This window comes from Amphiura filiformis, chromosome 2 (assembly GCF_039555335.1).
Source record: "Amphiura filiformis chromosome 2, Afil_fr2py, whole genome shotgun sequence".
NCBI classification, from domain to species: Eukaryota; Metazoa; Echinodermata; class Ophiuroidea; order Amphilepidida; family Amphiuridae; genus Amphiura; species Amphiura filiformis.
In genome coordinates, this window is record NC_092629.1 from 16075298 (window position 1) to 16099435 (window position 24138).

Here is a 24138-nt window from a genome sequence, read left to right on the forward strand (position 1 = left end):
CCGGACACCCAAACAAACACACAGGCATACAGGCTGGCAGACTGAGACACCCAGGCATTCATCTGGATGATAACATAAGCCCCACATATGTGACCCCTCGGCACAAATGAGCCCTGAAGTCGCCAATCATCATTTTTGAGATATTCAACCAAAATATTCTGCTTGAAATTAGCTTTAAAATGATGTATATCATGTCTATAGTACTTGACATTTACATAGTGAAAAATCAATAAAACAGTCAATAAATCCTTTGTTTTCTATTGTTTATTGTTAAGTTCGATGGAGCATATCTCAATAGTGGCACTGGCGACATCCGGGCTCAGTTGTGCCGAGGGGTCACATATGTGTGGGGCCAAAAATCAAATTCTAATGGTAATAAAAACAATTTACAATTTCCTACAGATAAATGAAAATCTACAGAGGAGGGGTCCTGACTCTTGTAAAAGCCTCAACAGGATTGTGTACAGTAGGCAAGGGGACTCTCTTGAAGTCAGCGGTCTGTTCAATGGAACAGTGTTACGCCAACGAGGAGAACTGACTCCACAACCATTGCAGGATGAAGAAGGAAATATCTTGCTGTGGAATGGGGAAATATTTGGTGGCATAAAGGTGAGATCAGGGATGTAGGTTTTCTGTTTTTTATGGATTTACGTTTTTTTTCCCGGAATCCGGATTTTCCTGGGGAATTTTCTTTTTAATTTAATATAATTTTTACATTTACGGAAGTGGATTATGATATTTCATCATAAAAAGAGAGAAATTTTTTTAGGGGGTGATACCCTCATAGCCTATAGCCTATTCCCCGATCCCTAGCGTTCGCGAAAAAGATCATGCTCCGATCAAGCGTTCGGCTAGAGGTCACAGTTGAATAAAGAAGGGAATGGTGTTACTCAATGGGGTTACACAATGAGGATATTGTTCGCTGCAAGGTTACTTTAGAATGAGCTGTTAACCAGCCCAATGTTCTTTTGGAGTTGCGAACAGTTAAAAAGGGGGGGGGGGGTCTTTTAAAGCTACAACCAGTCAAACTCAATGGTCTTTCTTGGCTTTCTGGTTGATAATCACCTAAATAAAACCCCAGAAATTTGAGGAATGAGCAGTTTAAGGGTCTTTCAGAGTTGATATGATCAAAATCAAGGGTCTTTCAGAGCTGCCAACTCTCCCTCTTTTCACAGGAGACTCACTACTTTTAAACCTTCAGAACCCTTAATTTTTGGTCATCTCCCTGAAAAGATGTACACATTTTGACAAATCTCCCTGATTGCAACAGGAAATCTCCCTTTTTTTCAAGATTCAAATGTTGGCAGCTCTTGTCTTTTAGAGCTCTGTTTTGGTCAAATTCAGGGGTCTTTCAGAGCTGTTTGGTCCAAAAATGGGTCTTTGCGGGCAGGGAGCATACCTTTATGGTCATTTGTTCTGAGTGTTGTGTTGGCTGAGGAACCATGTACTACCTGTACAGAGAGAGACATTCAAATACTTGAACGAAATTACCTCCTCACACAAGCTTGCTCTATTTTATAGGGGCAAACTGAAACATGAACAGGTCTTGCTCACATTATTTATCTTCACCATCAAAATAACCTTCAATTTTTATTTTCAAAACCCTTGTCTACCCTGCATAAATCTGGAAGTTGGGGACAAACATGTTGTGATGAGAAGTTTACCTCCTAGTCACGCTCAAGTCACAATACCCTTTCAATTAACTTGTAAATCAATTATTAGCAGGCTTTTTATTCTTTATAAAGTGTCATGAATGTGTGCACTCAAGAGTTCTCCCATCTTAATGCTCTACAAGAGGTCCATTTGAATGTGTTTTTTTTTACAAAAACTGACAAAGTTTGTCAAAAACATCACCTGGCCTCTTCAAGGATGCTCTCAAATTCTTGACAGAGTGAGACTGAAAAATAAACTGTGTTCACATGACACACTAATGTTCTGCATGCCTGGCTATAGACTATGTATAAAATGTTTTGAGATATTTTCTCCAAATATCAAGAGCTATCTTAAGGTGGCTGTGTACTCTCAGACATGCATGTAGTAGAAGTGCAATAACTTTGTAATTATTCGCATAAAACATATAAAAGTATACATTTTTATGAAGGCAAGACATCAATAAATCTTAATATAAATACAGATTTGGGGTAAAAACAACAATTTTGAAGAAAATCACAAAAAAGTGAGTTTTTGGCAATATTTGTTAGGTACATCATAACAAAAAAACACTCTTTCCAAAATATTTTATTTTGTTTTTAGCTCAATCTTGAGGCTCCATTCCAAAAACGTTTTTTTATTTTTTGATATTGGCCTTATTTTTGAGATATTGACCATATAAGGCATCAAAATGAACTTTTAAAATTCAAAAACGCCTATTTGCACAAAATGATGCCCAAAATCGGAAATAGACCAAAATATAAAAAAATGAGAAAACCGTTTCTTGAGTCGATCATGCTTTTTTCTTTTTTTTTATTTGCTTACCTCTAGATGCTGTATTTATTGAGTTATCGTATTACCTAAATCGTCATTTTACCGAGAAAATGAACATTGAAATAATGGCCGTTGAAGTTTAAAGTGGTCACATTTTGCACTTTCATCGAATCTCACAGGAGAATGCAACAGTTTTCGTTTTTGTAACTTATATTACGTGAACATCGGGTAAATCCACAGCCCCTTCAGAAGTTTGAGCGAAATCCATTCATAACTTGATATTTAAATCGGGGGAAAGAACTTGAAAAAACCCACATTTTATCAGCTAAAACGGAGCCAATTGACCACTAGGTTTTTGTGAAATCAGTGCTTCCGTGGCGTTTCCATAAGATGCGCCGCGCATGCAGATAAGCGTCGCGTATTTGTGTGTTAACAAATTGCGCGATACGCAACGCGATGAGTTGTTGCGCCGCGTGTACCTTGCTGGTACAACAAAGATTTTCTTTCCTTTTCAATTTCAAACACGAGTGGAATAGTGAAATAAAATCCTTAAAATATTGCAGTTGGAGTTTACAAATCTGGATTTTCATTCCTTGTATTTATAAAAAACATAACAAGGTACAAACATATCATAAAAACTCAATTTTGAGAAAGAAACAATGGCTAGAGTACACAGCCGCGTTAAGAACCACTGAACCAACACTAGGCTTGTTTGTACTCATTTCAATGCATTTTTCGTACTAATCCCAAATATGGTCATTCAAATGTACGAATTTTGAAAGAAAATTTGAAAATTTTTGTCGGTAGTTGACACCTGCGTGGAGTGGGTTAAAATACTTCCATTGTGGTCCTATGGAGTTTGTGGGTTCAGATTCTAGATCATCATTCTTTGAGCATTGGAAGTCAATCATATAACCCTAACTGAACACAAGGTTTTTTTGCTATTGGAAGGGAAGAATTTAACGAAAAAAGGAGAGAAGTTGAACAAAGAATTCACTTGGTACCCCTAGGATACTTAGGCCTAGGACCAATACAAATTCTGCATGTTTTCCTTAATTGTGGAAGCAAGTGAGTGTATCCACTCCAGTGTATCCACACCAACATGTTGCATTATTCATAGTACCTGTACATGTAAGGCATTCACACAGCCAAATATTAACTGCTCCAGGACTTTGAAGTATTTTTGTATTACCAGCAGTGAGTAAACACCCCTCACTTCTTCACCGCCAGGGGTGACCATGCAACCTTTTTGCTGGGCAGCATGCAGTCTTTATATTTTAGTAAGAAATTGTGAAGCAAGCCACATAGGAATTTGTTGTGGCCCGCATGTGGCCTGAGGGTATCAGGTTGGCCCCACCTGCCCTAAGCCATCTGCTACTACTTGTCTCCTACTGGTCAGCACTACTCCAGCCCTTACCTTTACCTCTGACCATGTGAACACAACTATAGAGAGTAGCTGTGTTCACATTGTCGGACGTACGCCTGGCGGAACATGGTCGGCACAAGTTGCTAAGAGTAGCGGTAGGCTCTGCCAGGAGTAGTGGCAGTGTGAACGATGGTTAGCATAAGTTTCACCAGGTGTGAAAGGTCAGGAGTAGTGAGCTAGGTGTAATCTCCGCCAGACATATGTTGCAATGTGAACACTGTTACGCCTTGCACCTGGTGTAAGGGTTTACCTTTTTTGGTCGGAAATATAGAAATTACATTTCACACAGTTGACATAGGTCACGGAAACACCGGAAGTGAATGTTTGATGAACTGGTCAGCGTAATGCTAGGAATAAGCTAGGTGTGGATACGTTACGCGCTTGGAGTAGGGAAAATATTTTTATTAATGTTAGCGTAAGTTTATGCCGGGTGTAACTCAAAATGTGAACACGACTAGTGTCCATCAAGAGGAGTGCTTACCCCAAGGCGCTTTAGACTCATAACAGGTATTGATATAAGATTGTTTTGAAAGTGTAACATGGGAGTAAATGTTTGACAGATGACATTACATACATTGAATTTAACTTGGTTGTTGACATGTTTGAATCATGTTTTCAGCAGTATATAGACACTTAGAGTGGAATTCTCCTGATTAGGGCTCATGTTGAGAACAGCTTGATGCAAATGTGACTGACATTTCATGCTTATATCGGAAATGTTTTTGAATGTGTTGCTATGCCAAAAATTGGCGATATTGTATCTCTGCAGAGAGCATTGTAGACTAGCCTTTCCTACACAAAACCAGGTTAAGATTTGTGAAAAGACAACCACAGTGTTCATGTTCAGAATTGAGTTTTTTTTGTGCAATTACATTGCATTGTTAATTTATTGATATAAATTGTTTTTTTTTTTAAACTAAGTACAAAAAAAAAAATTAAAAACATTGAATTAGTATGCTTTGCTAGCGATTCAAAAGTTTTATTTTGTATATCCGGTCTGGTTTCCAGTCTGACCTTATTGGCACTTGATAACTTCTTAACCGAACTGTTATTCTGATTCAGGCCGAATCATATCAAGAGACCCTCATCTTAAAAATATGATTATTAAGTTATCTTAAAATTAAATGCATGTATACATAATTTAGGACTTGCATGAATTGTAAATTGGAGGGCAATAGCACAAAGGGGCCAAAGCTACTTTGCTAGAACTGCCATCCAGTTTTGACATCCAGTATGTTGTTGGGTGCCCAAAACTGGGGACAAATTGGACTCTTTAACTTGATGGAACCAGGATTATTATTTTGGTTGGAATGAGGGGGAGGGGATAGTTGGTAACATGGATGCAAAAGCCTTTGCATCGGGGCCTGAGATTGGAATTCCAGTTTCCTTTCTCACGAAGTAAGGGCTAAGAGTAAAATTGTACAATTGTGTTTGGGAGTGGCCTTCTCTCTTTTCTCTTTTTCCTAGCTATTTTCTTCCATTTCTTGCTTTGTTTATCAAAGCTATCTAGGCCAGCATGCATATATTAGCCTACACTGGCTATCCAGGCTTGTGCATTTGTATGAGCTTGGAACGGTCCATGGTTTTCCATGGATTAGCATGTGTTCCTCACGGACCAACCTGGGTAAACAACAAAGTAAAAACCTGTATTTTAAACATAAAAATGCATGTACAATTTAGGACTTAACTGCAGGTACATTTTTGGGGGCACATTTGGTGGGACGAAACTTACTTGGAATGGGGGTGGGATAGTTTGGAACATGGATGCTGGGTAAAAACCTGTATTTTCAACATAAATCCAGTAGTGTGGAAACTCAGTGTTTCCTCATAATTATCTCTGTATATTTCAGTGCTATACATGTAGGTGCCATTCACCTCACAAACTTCACTCACTGTGTTGCAGCTACTCTGTCCATCTTGATTATTTTCATTGCTGGAGTCTGACCCATAGGTAGCCCAGAGTTAATCACTCAATGTGCACCCCACCTAAAGAGGAACCCAGGAAATCGGATCTATCTCATATTAGTCGTGTCCATGTTCAGACGGTCATAGAATTCTCAAGGATTGGCATGCTCTGGTATTGTGATTCCCAAGTCAATCCAGAGTGTGTGTCCACTGTCCACACGACTCTGTCCACAAGCCTGGAATCCTTAAAGTTTTGCAATGCCTGATTAGGCCCAAAAATTTTTTTTATAAATTGTTTTTTATAGTTTTTGTTTTCAAACTACTTGTGAGCTTTGAGACAAACCATTATTTTTTTTGGCCTTACGTCATCTGTGGAATCACAACTGGAAGCTTACTGTGACCTATCTAGTCTTGCGCCCAGCACTGTGTTTTGTGCCAAGTTGAACCAAACCTAGGTCATATGGTGTAAGTTCAGCACTCAAGAATTGCAAAATGTATCGTTCACACCAGTAGCAGTCATTAGTCATGGGGATAAATTTGGGTGCAAACTTAGGGATTGGAATCCTCGAGAGCGTTCACACAACAGATTTCCCCAAGTTTTTGCTTGAGAAAGCAGAAAGCCCTCCATGTGGACGTGCCTAGTTCATAGAGTACATCAACTCACATTTATTTTGTGCATTTATGTGCGTCTTTTTTGGAAGTCACAGACCTTTTTGACGTGGAAGCAATCTTTATGTTTTAAGGGATACTGTGATTTTATTTTCATGTCTTGATGCATAGATATGGTTAATCATTTCTATTATTCAAGTTTACAAAATGGCAGAATTTATTCTTTCAGTTGGTTGGTTGGTTGGTGAATGAGTGAGTGAATGAGTAAGTTAGGTAAGTGAGTGATCATGTGAGTGGCTAGGTCAGTGAGTGATCATGTGAGTGGCTAGGTCAGTGAGTGAGTGAGTGAATGAGTGAGCTAGTGGGGAAATAAGTGAGTGGGGTATCAGTGAGTTGGAGCTCACAGGTCATGGAAGCATTAGTTATAATCATTTGCTAAAATAAAATTGTATGAATGAAATATTTTTTCGGATAATTCACCCTATTTGTGCTCTTTTGTTTCCTTTTATTGTGCTTTTAGGTTGATCCTTCAGAAAATGATGGTTTAGTGTTATTAAGCCAGCTCTCCAATTGTACCACAGATGAGTCTGTCTTGCACTTGTTACATGAGATTCGTGGACCGTGGAGCTTTGTCTATTGGCAGGTAAATATTTCCGACTACCAGGTCAAAGGTCGGCATTTATGAAATAGAGATGCAGGCAAAAAAGGCCCTTGCAACTCCTATACCAGCGCACTACAGGAAGGTGGGGACAGCGCAACTCAGTACCTCTGTATTACACAGGATTCCAGTAGTATATAAATCTCAACTTTTTTTGGAGAAAAGTGGCGGGGATGATGCTACGAATCACGAAATGCGCTTTTTAAAACCAATCAATCAATGAGTCCTCAATCATAGGGTCACATAATGTGTCAAAGATTCAGGGCCAGTAATAGTTGTAACTGTGTTTTTTAATATATTAGTACCAGTCTGTGTCTGTTAGGTACAGGCTTTCATTATGTGATATGATTGTAAGAACCTCATCCAGTGACTTATTTCACCTATAATGTAAACTAAGATTTCACCAGCTTCAATGCTGGTGACATGCAGTATACATGTCATCATAATCATTTGTACATTACACAAATCGGTATATGATATGTGTCAAAGCAAATAAATGCTTTAATTTATTGCTCTGTTTTATGGTGGTAAGTGATCTGTAGCTCTGTGACACACTGACACCTTGCCTTGGGAGGGCATTGAGGAAAACCATTGGTTTTTAGCCAGGAAGGCAGCCCATGCAATATAGCTCTGTCCTTCAGTTTGTTAGTTCATAATAAATCATTCGCTGGTTTCACACTGTCATGCGATGTGTCGCTGAGCGACGTGACGCATGCGCATTGCATACAAACGGATATAATCAAGGCTTTTTTATTGACTGGTACGCCATTATGCAGCGGCAAGCTATAAGACTAGAAACGTTAAACATTGCTTGTGTTTTGCACATGCTATATGCAGTGGCTATGGCAACTGCTGTGGACGCACTGGTTTGCTAGCATATTAACACGATCGCGATGGACGCGAATGCACCAAAGGTAAATCTGTATATGCGTGACGGACATAAACGTCGTGTCGAGAATAATGAAAGAAATAACAGCAAAGTTAGATTGCCGCTTCCAAGATTCTGTCGAGCTTGTTTGTTTTATTAAAAAATTAAGGGCAATATACATCAAATTTGCCATTAAGTCATTTGTGGGTGGAAAAAAAAGGTAGGCCAAAAATGCAGTTAAAATTGAAATAATAAAAAATTGCATACCGGTGCTTTGTTATTTCCTCATTTTTGTCCAGATCATCCTTTTGATTTGTGACATGATCTGATCCATGGGGGCCAAAGGCGGCAATTTGAAATTGAGATGAAGGCAAAAATATGGAGTAAATAACTAACAAATACAGAGGAAAATAATGAAACTAAACAACCTATAGGGACCAAGCATGCTAGACCTTTAGCATTTTCAGTATATGATAGCCAAATGCTTGTATTAAGGTGGTATTGGATGCATTTTCTATTAAATAAGGAAATGCTTTGAGCATGTTTTAAACAGATTAATTGAGTAGGGTAAAGTACACTGATCAATATGCCTATTGTTTGAAGCAAATTAGACGTATCGGTTTCTATAATACATCAAATTATATTTTCTTTGTATCTTATTGTTTTATCAATAATCAATATAGTTAATGAGCTAAAAGGACTGTAAAGGCTCATTAATATGTAATTTTTTCAAATATTTTGCTAAAAATCAATGCATAAATGTTCATGGTACTTTTATTTTGCATACTTTTGCCCTGAAACTTGGTCAAAGTGTTTCTAATATGTTCTAATGTATTATATAGTGAAGCCGCCCCTCATTTGCATATTTGCATAATTAATGAGCTAATTTGCATAAATGCTAATTAATTATGCAAATTAGGGCGGCTAGCTCATTAATTATGCATAAATTATCTGGAAGTCATTAGGAACACTTTGACCAAGTTTGAAACCAATATTCTGTTAAATAAAAAATGTTATGAACATTTATGCATTGGATTTTAGCAAAATATTGGCAAAAATTACATATTAATGAGCACTTTCAAGTCATATTAGCTCATTAACTCTATTGATTATTGATAAAAACAATACAATACAAAGACATTTAAAATGTATGTATTATGAAAACCGTATGTCCGATTAGCTTCAAACAAAAGGCATATGGATCAGTGTTCTCTGCCCTACTCAATTAATATGTTTAAAACATAAATAGAGCACTTCCAAAATGGGTCCAGAACCACCTTAAGGTAATTATTATAGTAACGTAACTCAACTTTCAAAAATGCCTCCTTTGGTCCCCATGAAGCGGAGCGTGTCATAAATTTGGAATTTTGACAACTGCTATCCTACGATGGGATGGTTCACAAATTTTGCGTTTGATGGAGTTGAAGCTTGTTCCGGGAGCTTACTTGATAAAACTTCCTCCTAAGATTTGGGCGAAGGGAGGGGGCTCCCCTTAGGGCAGGCAGGCAGGCAAGCAACCTTAATGCCCCTTGATCAAATCATGTTTATATGTTTAGTCTGGATATGTGATCAAGGACACAGTTGTTTTCTTATCTAGTAACCTTGCCCTTATTGCATATAAGAGTGCGCTGTGTGGAAAGTGCAATGGGGTGAAGATTACTTTTGCACATCAAAAAGGGGAGGGAGAGGTTTTTTTTTGCAAACCAAACCGAGCAGTGTACTTAATCACCTGAGCTGTGTAAAATCAAGCCATCCTAAATGCCCCTAAATCCACCTCAATCATCAAAATTGGTCTTAAATCACCCAAAATATATAACACATCATATCAGAATTCACCCAATTTTGTATGTCGCCCCCCGAAAACGTCAACTTAAAAAAAAACCTTGCCCTTCCCGAAATAATTGCTTCCTACAGGCCTTGTAAGCAAATTATTCTTGGTAACAATTGCAGAGTAATAGTAATGCAAAGTGCCGGTTAGCCCAGCTGATTCATTCATTGATTCATCTACGGGTCATGGATCATTCCAGGGGTGGTGTGAATAGTAGGTTATGAGGATACTGGGTTAATATGTGTGTCATTCCTGGTAGGAGGGATGTAGGGAATGAGTGGTTAAAGGAATACACAACTACATTGTAGCATAATGGGCTATTCCAGTTAAAATGCACACTGCCCCTGTGGAAGATTTTGGAAATATCTTCCACAGGGGGAGTATGTGTTTCAAATGTAATTGAATACATAAGTGGAAAGAATGGACCAAAAAAATGAGTTGGACCCATCATTTTATTGCTATTGCATATTCAACCCATCGTGGGATTTTTTTCAAACAAATTCAGGCTAGCGGGCAATCATGCATATCACGTTAAAGACAAGGCACAGATAATTGACCGGCAGCCTGGATTTATTGGAAAACGTCCCACGGTAGGTTGAATCTGCTATAGCAGACGGTTCTTTCTTGTGTGTGAAAGAAAGGCCTAAATCTGCTAGTTTCCCAAGTACACTTAATCATGGTGTCCATGGAAGAAAGGTCCAACTCCATTCTCAATATTTTTGGAAGAAAGGCCAAACTTCATGGAGTTGGGCCTTCCAAAAATATTGGGAATATTATGGAGATGAAGTTGTTGGGCTCTTTCACTTAAGGGATCTAGAATGAGCGTTTATGGCGTTTCGACAGTATTTTTTATGGGACATGAGAGCACCTCAGACGTATCGAATCGCATTCTGAATACGAAGCATGTCTTTCTGATATCAAATAATTTTCATTTTTTGAAATTCACGATATAATACAAATTTTATGACTGACAAATTATTAAAATTTGATATTTTTCAAATTTTTGATATATAACAGTCCTCGAAATAAATTTTATAAATCTAATGAAATATTCTTAAAGTGTATGTAGCTGGGAGGAAAAGCCGACGATCAATTGAAAATTTTGAACTTTTATATTGAAGATATGGATTTTTTTCCCCAAAAGAGCTTTTTTTTTTTTTTTTTTTTTTAAAAAATCCATATCTTCAGTACTGAAAGGTCAAAATTTTCAATTGATCGTCGGCTTTTCATCCCACCTACATACACTTTTAAGTATAAATCATCAGATTTATAAAGTTTACTTCAAGTACTGTTAAATATCAAAAATATCAATTTTAATGATTTGCCATAAAATGTGTATTACATTGAGAATTTCAAAAATCAAAATTATTTGATATCAGAAGGACATTCTTCAGTATTCAGAATGCAATTCGATATGTCTGATGTGCTCTCATGTCCCACAATAAATACTGTCCAAACGTTCATACCCCACCCCTTATTCAATTGTCAGGGTATGTTTTGAAACCCATACTCCCCCTGTATGTAGCTTCATTAACTACATTGATTATTGATAAAAACAATAAAATACAAAGAAAATATAAATTGATATATTATGAAAACTGTATGTCCGATTTGCTTAAAACAAAAAGCATATTATCGCAATGTACTTTGCTGAAGTTTGCTCTTCTCTATTAGTAACTTAAAACATGCTCAGACCATTTTCTAGTTTCCCGAAAATGCCTCATACCACCTGAAGCAAATAGCTCTCTGTGTGGACAGGACTTATTTTATCTAGCCAAAAACTGATTTTTCTGGATGACCAGATTAAATTAATCACAATTTGATCTCAGATTGAGAGTATACATGTGGAACACTGACTTGAAAAAGCTAACAAAACTTTGTCAGGCGAAAATCACATAAAAATTATGTAAATGAGTTGAAGACAGTTACATGTACAAACATGTACAGTAGTTCATATCTAGCTACAAATGTACATGTATAATAGAAAATCTTTGCATCCACGTTAGTGGGAATCACAAAAACAGGTTAGAAAAGTACATGAAGTTGGAGGTTTGCTGGCTGTAAGCCATCACAACTGTCTATGTCCGGGCCTGGGGGTAAACATATCTATTAAAGAAAGGGAGAGCAAAACCAACAAATAAATTCAGCTTTTCCAGTTGAAATACATAAACCCTCTATGGAAGACTAAACCCTCTATGGAACACAGTGGCCACAGAGCCCAAACCCAGAGCGTGTGGCCGCCTGAAGGGCTGGACTGAGCAGGAGAAATAAAAATTCAGGTAAATTTGGTAGGGCTTAGTGACCAGGGTCTCAGTTAGGATTTGACAAGTGCCCATCATTTTCGCCAAAACTGCCTGTCAAAATTGGACCCTGAAAACATACAGGTCTCTACCGGTTGAGAGAGTTCAAATAGCTATTCATATCGAGGGGTCAGTGACACAAAGACGTAGCTCCATTTTGACCATTCAGAGAAAAATGAGTTTATATAATGGTCCACATTGACTAAATGTAGTTAAAGCTTTAATGTACGATCTTATAATATGAAATTGGTTAATTTTTTTCAAACCTGATTTTTTTGCATATTTGTAATGTTTACACAATGTCCCAACTTGCACCTAAATGGAATCGGCCAAATTTGTTGTCTTTGTAGGTCAACAGAGCAAAGTTAGACATATTATCATAATTTAAAAATTATGATAATATGTCCTCCCATAGAACTGCATGTTAAATGGCCAAAATAACTAGTGGGGTTTCTTTCACTTTATCATGTTATTTCAACTTAAAATGGACAGCAACCCTTCCGGGCAGTTATTACTAATATTTTTTCAACATTTTGATTAAAGAATAACAAAATTAAAATTTGACAGAAATCATACATTAGGCCCCCCAAAAATTGTTTGTTTGTCCACGTCCGACCGACCGTGTACCCTGGTCCCGACTGTGTCTTTTTTTTTTTTTTTTTTTGAATTTTTTTTTTTTGATTTTTTTTGGCATCGATGGGATATCGTATAAAACAGTGGTTGTTAGTACAAATTTAAAGAAAGAAAATGTAAAGAAAATGAACAGTATAACATGCAGAACCATCTCAAGAGTTAAACCAGTGAAGTGCTGTGTGTTTTGACTTATTTACCAGTCTTCAAATTGTCAGTTTCAAGTGCAATATCTGTAAAAAAAAAAAATTAAAAAAAAAATCTGACCTACCGACCCAACTGTTTCATAAGCCTCTATGGACAAACAAACAATTTTTTTTTTTGGCCTTAAGGCTTTTTAGTATGTTTCACTGGCCATTTATTTCAATTGGGTGCTAAATGGAGTTACTTCTATGTTTATTGGAAAGTGCTCATGTTTCTGAAAATTATGATCGCATTTTTACAAACAAATGGGAGTTACGTCTTTGTGTCACTGACCCCTCGATATAGCCTTGAGTTATAAGTCTGGTCTTGTTTTAACTTCCCAGTACTACATGTAACTCATGCATAATTTATAGAATTTAGCATAATTATGTAACAGGCATTAATATTGCCTGTCCTAGGAGTAAACTGCCCGTCTAAAATGACAGGTGGACACCCTGTTGGTGACACAACATCTCTGGATAGTGCACTAAAGCAACAGAGCCCTAAAGTAATATGGAAGACATGTCCTTAATCTTTCATCATGTCCAGTGGCTCCAAAAGATTTTCAGCTGGGAGGGGGGGGGGGCGGTGGCCTGTTCTAGGGGTGCTCAAGGGGTTTCCCTTGGGAGTCAGAGAATTTGGCAAAAACGGGTCAAAATGGCATTTTTCCAGTATGATCATAGTTTTTTCATGTCACCTGGAATTATTGGAGGGCTGAAGGGTATTTGAGCCCCTGCACAGCCACACCCAAATTATTGGGGGGGCAAGAGTCCCTACTAGCATCCCCCAGTTCTGGAGCCTATGTCTTCCATTGAGGGTGTATGGATTTCAACTGGAGTAGCCCAAGAGCAAAACAAAAAAGTAAATAAGCATGCACAGCCCAGGATGCACAGCAACCAGTACACTTTGTCAGTCAAATTGTTTGTGGTTTGCTGGCTATGAGCCACCACCGCAACTGTCTGTGTCCGGGCCTGGGGGTAAAACATGTCCACCCATAGCGGGCAGGAGGAAAACCGCAACATGACTAGAGGACAGGTGCCTGAATGTTTACAAACATCATCAGGTTTTGAAAGAACACCAGTTAAAGCCAAGGTCACTCTTGAAGGGATGCCCGGAAGGGATGATGTCAGTATTGAAATGTGCTGGGAGATTTTGAGGTGGAAGGTTCTTGTTGAGAAGGAAAGCGTATAACTGATGGATTCGAGAACGGAGTAGAGAGAAAGATATATTAAATGATTTGAAGAAAAAAGAAGATTATTACAACAAATATGTGATATATTTAAGTAGTGTATTTTTTTTTTTTTTTTGATTTGGAAATCCTAATTTGTGATGAGACTGGCAAAATAAAAGACTACTTTGCTTAACTTTTTTTGACACCAGCTATGCTATTCCATAAAACAACACATCTCCAGTGACCGCTCTGCAGCGAAAAAGGTTTTCTCGGCCGTAGCAGTTTTTGGATGACAGCAGTTCTGTTCTGAACTAGCATTCATTATGAGATGAGTTACGAAGGAGAATGTGTTGGTTTCTTTGGTTCTGAAATTTATGTTCTCTTTCTGTATATAATAGGAGAAAACACAAGCGATATTCTTTAAGGAAAGAAAACTTTGGCCAATGTTACACTGCTTATTATCCGCACTTTGGCTACGGGAAGGGAAAGAAGGAAGGAATAAAGGGAGAAAACAAAGAAAGAAGTTGTTTGCTCTGGGTGGGAATCGAACCTGGCCAGCGAAACCATGCCTATATATCACTTAGGGCGATTGCGTCATCACACCACGTGGGATGCACGCACGAACAGTGCATATATCAAGTAGTATTGTGTAGTATACAGTCCTGTTAGGGTTAAGATTATAACATCGTACATAGAATAAACCCTAGTGGTTCTTATTTTTGAATGTATGCAAAGGGTCACTGTTAGGTTCATGCTCAATTAGCATTCATAGGACTTTAATACAAGGGGAAAAACATATATGTGCACCCCTACATTTATGAGGGGTAATACACACATGTATGCACACCCCACACCCTGTGTAGGTTTCTGTTTTACATGTCCCGCCTCCAAATTCTGTTGCACAGCAACTCCATTGGTATCTGTAGGCCCTAATAAGACATGGGTTGCAAAATGTATTGGTACTAGTTAGTTATGGTTCCCCTTCTCTTTAAGAACAGCGGTTAGCCCCTTAAACGTGAACAGGGATGACTTACCCCACACGGGGGACAAACAGCTTTACTTGACTGTCGTGACTTCTGAACTACAAGATACCGCTCAATACACAAATTGCACCTGTACATGCAAAGGTGTATGGGGGAGAGAAAGAAATTATACAATTATGTTCTGTACTGCTTCAGGATGAGAAAATAAACCCGATCAAATTATATTTTGAGTAACTGAACATGATTACAGGATTTCTAACCTGATATGCAAAAGTGTGTAAATGGGCAGATGAATTATTGCCTTGAAACCAAGGCAAGTATGGCAGGGACTCGAACCTAGAACTTATGATGCATCTCACACTCCTGGCCAATACCAAATAAAGCATGGTACCTTGGTCAGCCATGCTACAAAAACATTCCTGGTAAGATGAGGGTTAAAAAAATTGCATAATTTAAATCAATGACCTGGGGATGTGAACAAATGACCTTGAACTTGGATGGTGATTCTCCCCATGAGTTCATTATGATGACCTTCACGCTACTTCAGGACATCTGGATGATGACATCTGAAAATGAGACTATTTTTGGCTTTATGAGTGAGAATAAAAAGAAAGAAAGGCTAATACGGTACTTGCCTCCTTGAAATGGAGTATCTGCATTGCTAATTGACAACCAGATAATCAGACCTGTAGCCAGAATTTTTTCATGGGGGGGGGGGGTGCAGATTTTACAGTTAGTCTGTTTAACTCTAACCCTAACCCAACCTGTGATTATTTTGATATCTGAATGGAAAGAAGAAACAAAAAAGGAGAGAAGATGAACAAAGAAGTGACTTGGTACCTCCAGGATTCAAACCTCGGACTTCTTGCATGCCACGCAAAAGATTGCCGACCTGTAGCCACAGGGGTTTCGCTGGCCCGGCCAGCAATTCAGTGATCATATATGACTTGGGATGACTGCATCATCGCATCATCATAGTGAGTTTCAGTCGGGTTAGGGAAAACATGTTAACTAACTCTAACCCAACCAATGGTATTTTTTGCTATCGGAGGGGAAAGAAGAAATGAAAAGGTGAGAAGATAAACAATGAAATCACTTGGTACCCCTGGGATTCGAAACTGTGGTTTTCATAGTGAGCTTTTATGAGTTTTGGTCGGGTTAGGGTTAAAACATGCTCGGAGCATTTCCTAATTTCCGTAAATATACTCATTCCACCTTAAAAGAATGGCTCTATCTGCTTTAAAAATTATCTATTTATAGATACAACATGTTGACTTTGTTTACCTTTTCCTGTCCTGCCCAGTTACCCCTGTAGTACATCAATGTATTCGCGCTAATATTGGGATGTTTTTCATATCGATATTGACAGTGTGAACTTTATTGGGATGTTTTTCACATTAATATTGGCAGTGTGAACTTGGATAGAAAGTTTGTTGCATTGTTGTGGTTGGTTATGAATAGACTCTCAGTGAACATCACAGTTGGGTATGATTGCCACACATGGGAGGCAAATCATATACTATGTGCTGCGGTTTGCTTATGTTTTGAAATATGACACCAAAACTATGATCCATTCAACCATTGATTTCAAGAAAAATTGGTATTTTTTAAGGTAGTTAAGCATGTAAACCTGTGATATTTTGGTTCAATCTTGTTTTGAGAGGTCAAAGTTGGTCTGATAGTCCTTGTTTATGAGTTGTTTTTGGCAAAAAGACCTGAACATGTTTAGGGGTATTTTGAAAATAATTATTAGCCAAGCGGTGGTTACACGATGGTTGACGGGTCTTCTAACATATTTGGATGTATTATTGGGATGTTTTTCACATTAATATTGACAGTGTGAACTTGGATAGAATGTTTGTCGCATTGTTGTGTTTGGTTTAATATCACAGTTCGGTATGGTTGCCACACATGGGAGGCAAATCATATACTATGTGCTGCGGTTTGCTTATGTTTTGAAATGTGACACCAAAAATGTGATCCATTCAAACACTGATTTTCAAGAAAAATTAGTATTTTTTAAGTTAGTTTTGAAACATGTAAACCTGACAAATTTTGGTTCAGTCATGTTTTGGGAGGTCAAAGTTGGTCTAATAATCCTTGTTTATGAAGACTTGAACTTGTTCAGGGGTATTTTGAAAATAATTATTAGCCAAGTGATTGTACACGATGGTTGACGGGTCTTGTAACATTATATTATTGGGATGTTTTTCACATTGATATTGACAGCCGGAACTTGTATAGGGTTTTTTTTGCATTGTTGTGGTTGGTTGTGAATGGACCCTCAGTGAACATCACAGTTGGGTATGATTGCCACACATGGGAGGCAAATCATCTACTATGTGCTGCGGTTTGCTTTAATATGTTTTGAAATATGACACCAAAAATGTGATCCATTCAAACATTGATTTTCAAGAAAAATTGGTATTTTTCAAGTTAGTTTTAAAACATGTAAACCTGACAAATTTTGGTTCAGTCATGTTTTGGGAGGTCAAAGTTGGTCTGATAGTCCTTGTTTATGAGTTGCTTTTGGCAAAAAGACCTGAACTTGTTCAGGGGTATTTTGAAAATAATTATTAGCCAAGTGATTGTACACGATGGTTGACTGGTTGACGGGTCTTGTAACATTTTTGAATGTAATTATTGGGGTGTTTTTACATTGATATTGCCAGTCGGAATTTGGATAGAGAGTTTGTTGTACTGTTGTGGTTGGTTATGAATGGACCCTTAGTGCACTTCTCAGTTGGGTATGGTTGCCACACATGGGAGGCAAATCATATACTATGTGCTGCAGTTTGCTTATGTTTTGAAATGTGACACCAAAAATGGGATGTTCCAGTTGAAATCCACACACCCCTATGGAAAGCATGACCTTAATCTTGCACACAGAATGCATTTTAACTTCATTTGAAATCTGCACTCCCTTTGTGGGAGATTAAGGTCATGTCTTATTATGTATGGATTTCAACTGGAATAGCCTGAACCCTGGAACATGTTGAGGATCTCAAACTTAGCGATCAGAAAAGTTTTTGCCATTTTTGGATGTAAAGATGGGTGTTGGGGAATCTCAAACTTTAGCAATGGGAGAAGTGTTTGACATTTTTGGATGTAAAGACATGTGTTGGCTAATCTCAATTTTAGTGATGGAAGAAATTTTTGTCATTTTGGATGTGAAGGTTATATGTTGGGGAATCTTAAATTTAGCGATGGCGATGGGAGAAGTTTTTGACATTTTTTGATGTAAGGACATGTGTTGGGGAATATTTAATACTTGTAAGAAGTTCTTGACATTTTGGATGTAAAGGTTGTGTGTTGGGGAATCTCAAACTAAATAATAGGAGAAGTTTTAAAACTTTTTTGGATGTAAAGATGTGTCTGTTTTATGTGCGAATATAAGACCCAAAGAGTACCAGCGCAGAATTGCCTCATTCATATCTGTGCCATCCCACAGAATTCTACAGACCATTCGCAACCAGTCAAAGTCTCAGCATCACTCGATAATGAGGGCCGATTGTTCCATGAAATGCGACAGGCAAAACTGCTATGCACATACCGCATATTTTTTACGGTGTTTCACATAAATGCATTTACGTGAAGGCATGCAACGCTGGCGTGATTGTTAGACACGCCATGATGGAACAATTGGCCCTCGTGAATATGCGAGGGAAAACCAGGCTTTGTCATTAGGTTTTTTTAAAATGAAATATTTGGCAAGAAAATAAGGAAAACAGCAGTATGGACAAATTTGGATCCCCATTCAAATACACGTAGCTAATTTCTCTACTTTTGTAGGTCCTGTGGTTCTTGAGTTATGTTGTAAAGAGGGCAACAATAACCTTTTTGAAAAACGTGCATAACTCATTTAAACAACAATAAATCAAGCACGATTTCAAAGTATATGATTTGTAGAATGAACTATTGCAAAACATCAATGTGTTAGTTTTCAATAATATATTTGATTTTAAAAATAATGAAAATTGTTTTTTTTTTTCTGCTTCGACCAACAATACAATACAAATTGCAGATTCATGTAAAATGTTGTATATTTTATTTGGTCTTTAATACATGGATTTCAACTGAACCACTAGCAGGCTATGTTCTAGTACATCTACGACAATGACAAAGGTACCAAAATATGAATTTTGATGATTTTTATGATCATCTGGATGAGCAAAACAAGTTATAAACCAAGTCCTCTCTGCCATAATAGATGTTGAGATCATCTTCACAATGTACTTTTGTGGTTATTAAATGTGTGGGGTCTGTAAATTGGTCGTCATGTTAAAAGCCGCAATAATCCAGAAACACAGGCCTACTTTTTTGTGGTTTGTTATTGCTTAACCAAAAGAAAAGTGCCTTAAGTTTTCTTAAAGCAGGTGTTCTGTGGTGTCTGATTGTGGTTTTGTGGCATAGTCTGCTTGTTCAAACTTTTATTTTGCATCTTTGTTATTATGAAAAGATTTTTGGAAGAAAATTCAGATCAGAAATGAAAGGATGAAAAGGAGAGAGAGTGAAAGAAATGAAATGGAAGAAAAAATGGAAGGAACAAAGAAATGGAGAGAGAGAAAGAGAAAGAGAGAGAGAGACAGAGAAGGAAGGAAGGAGAAAAAACCAATGAAGGTATTAACCCTAACACCCATTAACCCTAATGGTACTAAACAACACAAAACCACGGTTCACAAAGCATAGGCACAGGCAGGTGTCCCACGTGATGTGATTGCGTCATCATGCGAACAGTCATATGCTCGCGGAAAGCTTGGCCGGGCAAGCTACACTCCCGTGGCAAGGTACACATGTCTGGCACCCAAGGGGTTGGTGATTCAAAACCGCACCCGAGAAAAAAAGTTTTCTTCTTTCTTTCTTCCAAAAGTTTTGATCTGAATCTCGCCAAATTCACACAGGAGATCGAGAAATTATTATTATTATATAAATAATAAATAAATAAATTTCGGATTTATATAGCGCCTTTTTCCAGCTAGATCTTGAAGGATTCAAAGCGCTGTAATTTCGCTGCCATGGTGAATCATCACAATCAGATCGCATCATCTAGGCCAGTTGCAGCCGAACCTCAGGCGCAGACCTATCCGCACTTAGATTGTAACATCCACCAATTATCTGTGCAGCTCCCCATATTCAGGGGTCGAATTCGTTTAAAAATTTTGCGTAGCAGTTTTTTGGCTAATTCATCATAATCGGGATATTTTCATAAACTAAAGCACTATAATAAGTGCTATACAAATGCAAAATTGGGTAGCAGTTGCTTTAAAATGCGGAGCAAACTGCTATGCAATACAGCCGAATTTGAACCCTGATTATATTGGCTGACATCACACCATCATCTTGATACCTGATGCAGTCTGGTGGTATCGGACGTAATGTAGCAAAGTGAGTTGCAAATTTTAGCCACAGTATTAGATATATTTAAAAATTAAACAAAAAAGTGTGTGGGGTTGACAGATCTCTGAATCCCCCTTTAATCATGGCTTATTCTATACATTGTACTTGCAGGAAACCAAGAAATGCCTATGGTTTGGACGGGATGTGTTTGGCAGACGCAGTTTATTGTGGCAATGGCAGCAAGATATGCTGAGAATTAGTTCTGTTGCAAGTAGACCAATCACAGCCAATAACTCTCAGGTGAGCACTAGTGTACATTATGAAAGAAGGATGTCTGTAATTTGGGTGGGCTAATAGGTTCTGTTGGCAAGTAGGCCGGCTTAATATCCCCTCCAAAAGACAGAGGACTCTCATGGTGCATTTACCCAATTCTAAATGTACCATGAGTAGAGGGGAAGTCTTAATTTAATGTACAGATGTTGCCAGTTAAATTCAAGTCAATACCCCAGCAAGTTGCCACCACTGGGATTTGAACCCAGGACCATGCGCACATCGTCATCATCCCTATATCTTCGTGTCAAAAATTGCTGTGATAGTACAGCGAATCCTCTCGTTTTTCAACAGCTACGCATCGCAATTTTGTTCGAGATAGGCCGAGCAAGTTTCTATATTCTACACATTATTACGATTTGTGCATGCTCTAGTACCCCATATGATGTTTCTATTACAAGAAAATCGATTTGTTTTCAGGTAAAACCAGGGTTTTGTTTCCAGTACACTCACCGAAAAGCAATACACTAATTAGCGGGGCCTTGCAGCTTGCTGTGGATATCTTTTACTGCATTTTAAAAGTAAAGATTTTGAAATCCAAAGTAAAAATTGTGATAAATTTAATTTTGAGAATTACAATTATACTTTATAGGTATAAAGGAACACGTTTAGCCCATTATGATTCAGTTAAGTTCCAGGTGCAAGTACTATAACACAATGCATATGTAAACTTTCTTTATCTGTGTCAATAATAGACTATTGATTTCAACGGAGTATTGAGCTGTATGGAAAAAATATTTGTAATACAGGGTGTTGACACTGTGATGCGCATCAAAGCCTTTGATGTTGAAGGTCCTGAGTTCAATTCAGTAGGCCACTTTCCCTTCCTCATCGAGTAATTAATGTTTACAAATTGACCAATAACAGTCAGTAACGCTCTCAGGTGAGCTACAGAATAATAAGGTATTGTTTTAGCCTTTGTTGTTCATTTATTGTCTCATATAACATAGGCGGTACCATAATAAAAAGTAGATCAATGAGGCAAAGGTTGAATTGTTCTGTGCCAAAATAATAGTACATTTTATCAGCATTCAAATGAATGAATTTTGCACTCAGAATAGCTTGAATGAATGATGAATCGGTCATTTTAGTAGACACCATGATGTGTAGACCCGATTGAATACTACATCACTCATCATCGTTTAAATAGAATTCTGCCCTCCATAAGGTACCATGGAGCAATTAGCATGATAATATAATACAACAGGTGATAAGTATGAATGGTTGTGGATTTGAACTAGAGACCTGTCCTTCTGTCACTTAGAACTTAGAACCAGCATGTCTGCCATTTCAATACCGTTCTGGATGAGTTTATTCGATAGGGTCTGTAATAAAATTCATCTTTGGTATTGTATGTGGCACCAAGTTTTGGAGCTATATATAACCCATGAGGTAAAAACATCTGAATAACACTTACATGTATAGGCCTATAGATATAGATCTATTAGCATATTGGACCAGATTTGTAGGCCATAAATGCTTTGTAGGCAGTACGTGCCTACAAATAGTAAGTCAAAGGACATAAAGGGCATAAAAATGAAACTATTGTGACGCTAAAACCAGACAGGTGAAGGTCTTAAAGCGTTCAGAGCCCTGCGGCGCGTTCCCATGATGTTTTTGTAGACGTGATTTTCGGTCTGATTCCTACACATTCTATTGTATTGCCAATATCAAAATCAGGTTTCAGTGCCTGTTGTATAGCATTGTTTTCTGCAACATTAACACAATTTTTTTCCTAGTTTACCGTAATGAAGTTTTATACTTGTTTGTAACTCGTAATGTTGCCAACAATAATAAACGTAAAAGGTGGAAATTTATTTAGTTCTACAAGCAACTCATTTACCCAAATTGTTCCACTTACACTTCCAGCTGTCTTTCTGTACTTAAGATTAAACCTAGTTGCTTCGCTATTAATCCACTAGTTCAATGTGAGAATAATTTAAAGCTCTGGCTTCTGGCCATACATGTAGGCTTTAACACAAAAAAGTAAAAATTTAAATTTTCTCAAAATTTCAAGCGTTATCTTAAGCACTGAACCAATACTAGGTTTGTTTGTACTGATTTTATTGCATTTTTCATGCTGATTCCAAATATGGTCATGAAACTTTGCAATTCTGAATTTTTTTAATTTTTAAATTTTTTTTTTGGATAAAAACAATGAAACTTGTCATCCACAGTCGATACCTGCATGGAGAGATTTAAAGTTCTCCTTGACAATTCTCTATCACTTCATATTGGCTTTGCCTCTGAGTGTAAACAGCACTCCACATGTTGACTAATGATGACTGTGCTTACAGTGCTTTGTGCGCAGCATTCATATCTGCCTGCCTTGTCAGAAGAGTGAAAGTGGTTGCTGCTCTTGAGAGCTTTGGTGCATGAGCAGCAGCAACTTGCTGTGATAGTGACTTGGCCGGGGAAAAGTTAAAATTTAATTTGTCAATTAAATTCAAACTTCTGTTCTCCTCCACATTTGGGTTAATGAACCATGTGAGTACTGCATCTGTCGGAGGGGATGTTAAGCCATTGGTCCAGTGTACAGAGGCATGGTGGCGCAGCGGTTTAATAACTCGTAATCATGAAGTAGCCTTAGGTCATGGGTTTGAATCCTCATGGCGTCAATGTGTTGTGCATTTTGGAATGGCTCTTCCCCCCTATTGCCTTTCCCCAACCAGGTGTACAAATGGCTACCGTCTTGATTCAATGTTGAGAAAGTGACAGACTCGCTATGAAGGCGGTGTAAGAACTACAATCCCAAAAAATCTGCCATTCAAAATAATTCCTGGCTACATTGGGACTATTCCTGATTCCAGTTGAAATCCATACACCTATGGAGAGATGACCGTAATCTCCCACACAAATGGTGTATATTTCAAATGGAGTCAGCCATTCAGTGAACCCCATTTGAAATTCACACTCCATTAAGGTAGATTAAGCCAGGTCATGTCTCCAGCCCATTTCAGAGTACCTACTTTGCAAAATATCATGCATGCATATCCTCCAAAAATGACATTCCAACAATACTAGTATTACCTCTTCCAATAACATGTTCTATTTTAACCCAGTTTTGCACACAACCTTGCCATTATAGACCCTGTTGTCAACATCTTTGAAGTAGCAAAATAAGCGGCTGTGACTTGTAGACATAACCTACTCACCTTTTACCTAGATTTGAAGGCATTAATTCAGCGCTACATCTTTCATCGCCGCCTCTTATATAACCAGTCTTAGTTCTTTTGTTTTTATATCCCTCCTACCGGACACAATACAATAGTGTCCCATTCTCACAAAGCTGGGAATATATGTTGGCAGACATTCTATTTGAGAAAAAGGCATCTAAACATAAGCTGAGGGCCCATGCCCTTATACTAGTTTGCAGCATTCCCGAGCTTGGCTGGGGAATCCCTCCTTCAGTGGGAGCTTTATTGTAGCTGCAGTAAGTGGCAGCTTGGCTGTGGAATGCTGCACACCGACTAATCACCAACTGGC

The 24138-nt window shown here is 37.9% G+C and overlaps 1 protein-coding gene across 1 annotated transcript in view; it reads left to right on the forward strand.

Annotated features, from left to right (window-relative positions):
- LOC140145942 (uncharacterized) overlaps positions 1-24138 on the forward strand; it is a 105874-nt gene that overhangs the window by 33954 nt on the left and 47782 nt on the right. The window contains exons 3-5 of the mRNA XM_072167681.1: positions 403-609; positions 6885-7007; positions 20494-20622. Of these exons, the coding sequence (XP_072023782.1) occupies positions 403-609; positions 6885-7007; positions 20494-20622 (459 nt within the window). The remainder of the gene's footprint in view (positions 1-402; positions 610-6884; positions 7008-20493; positions 20623-24138) is intronic.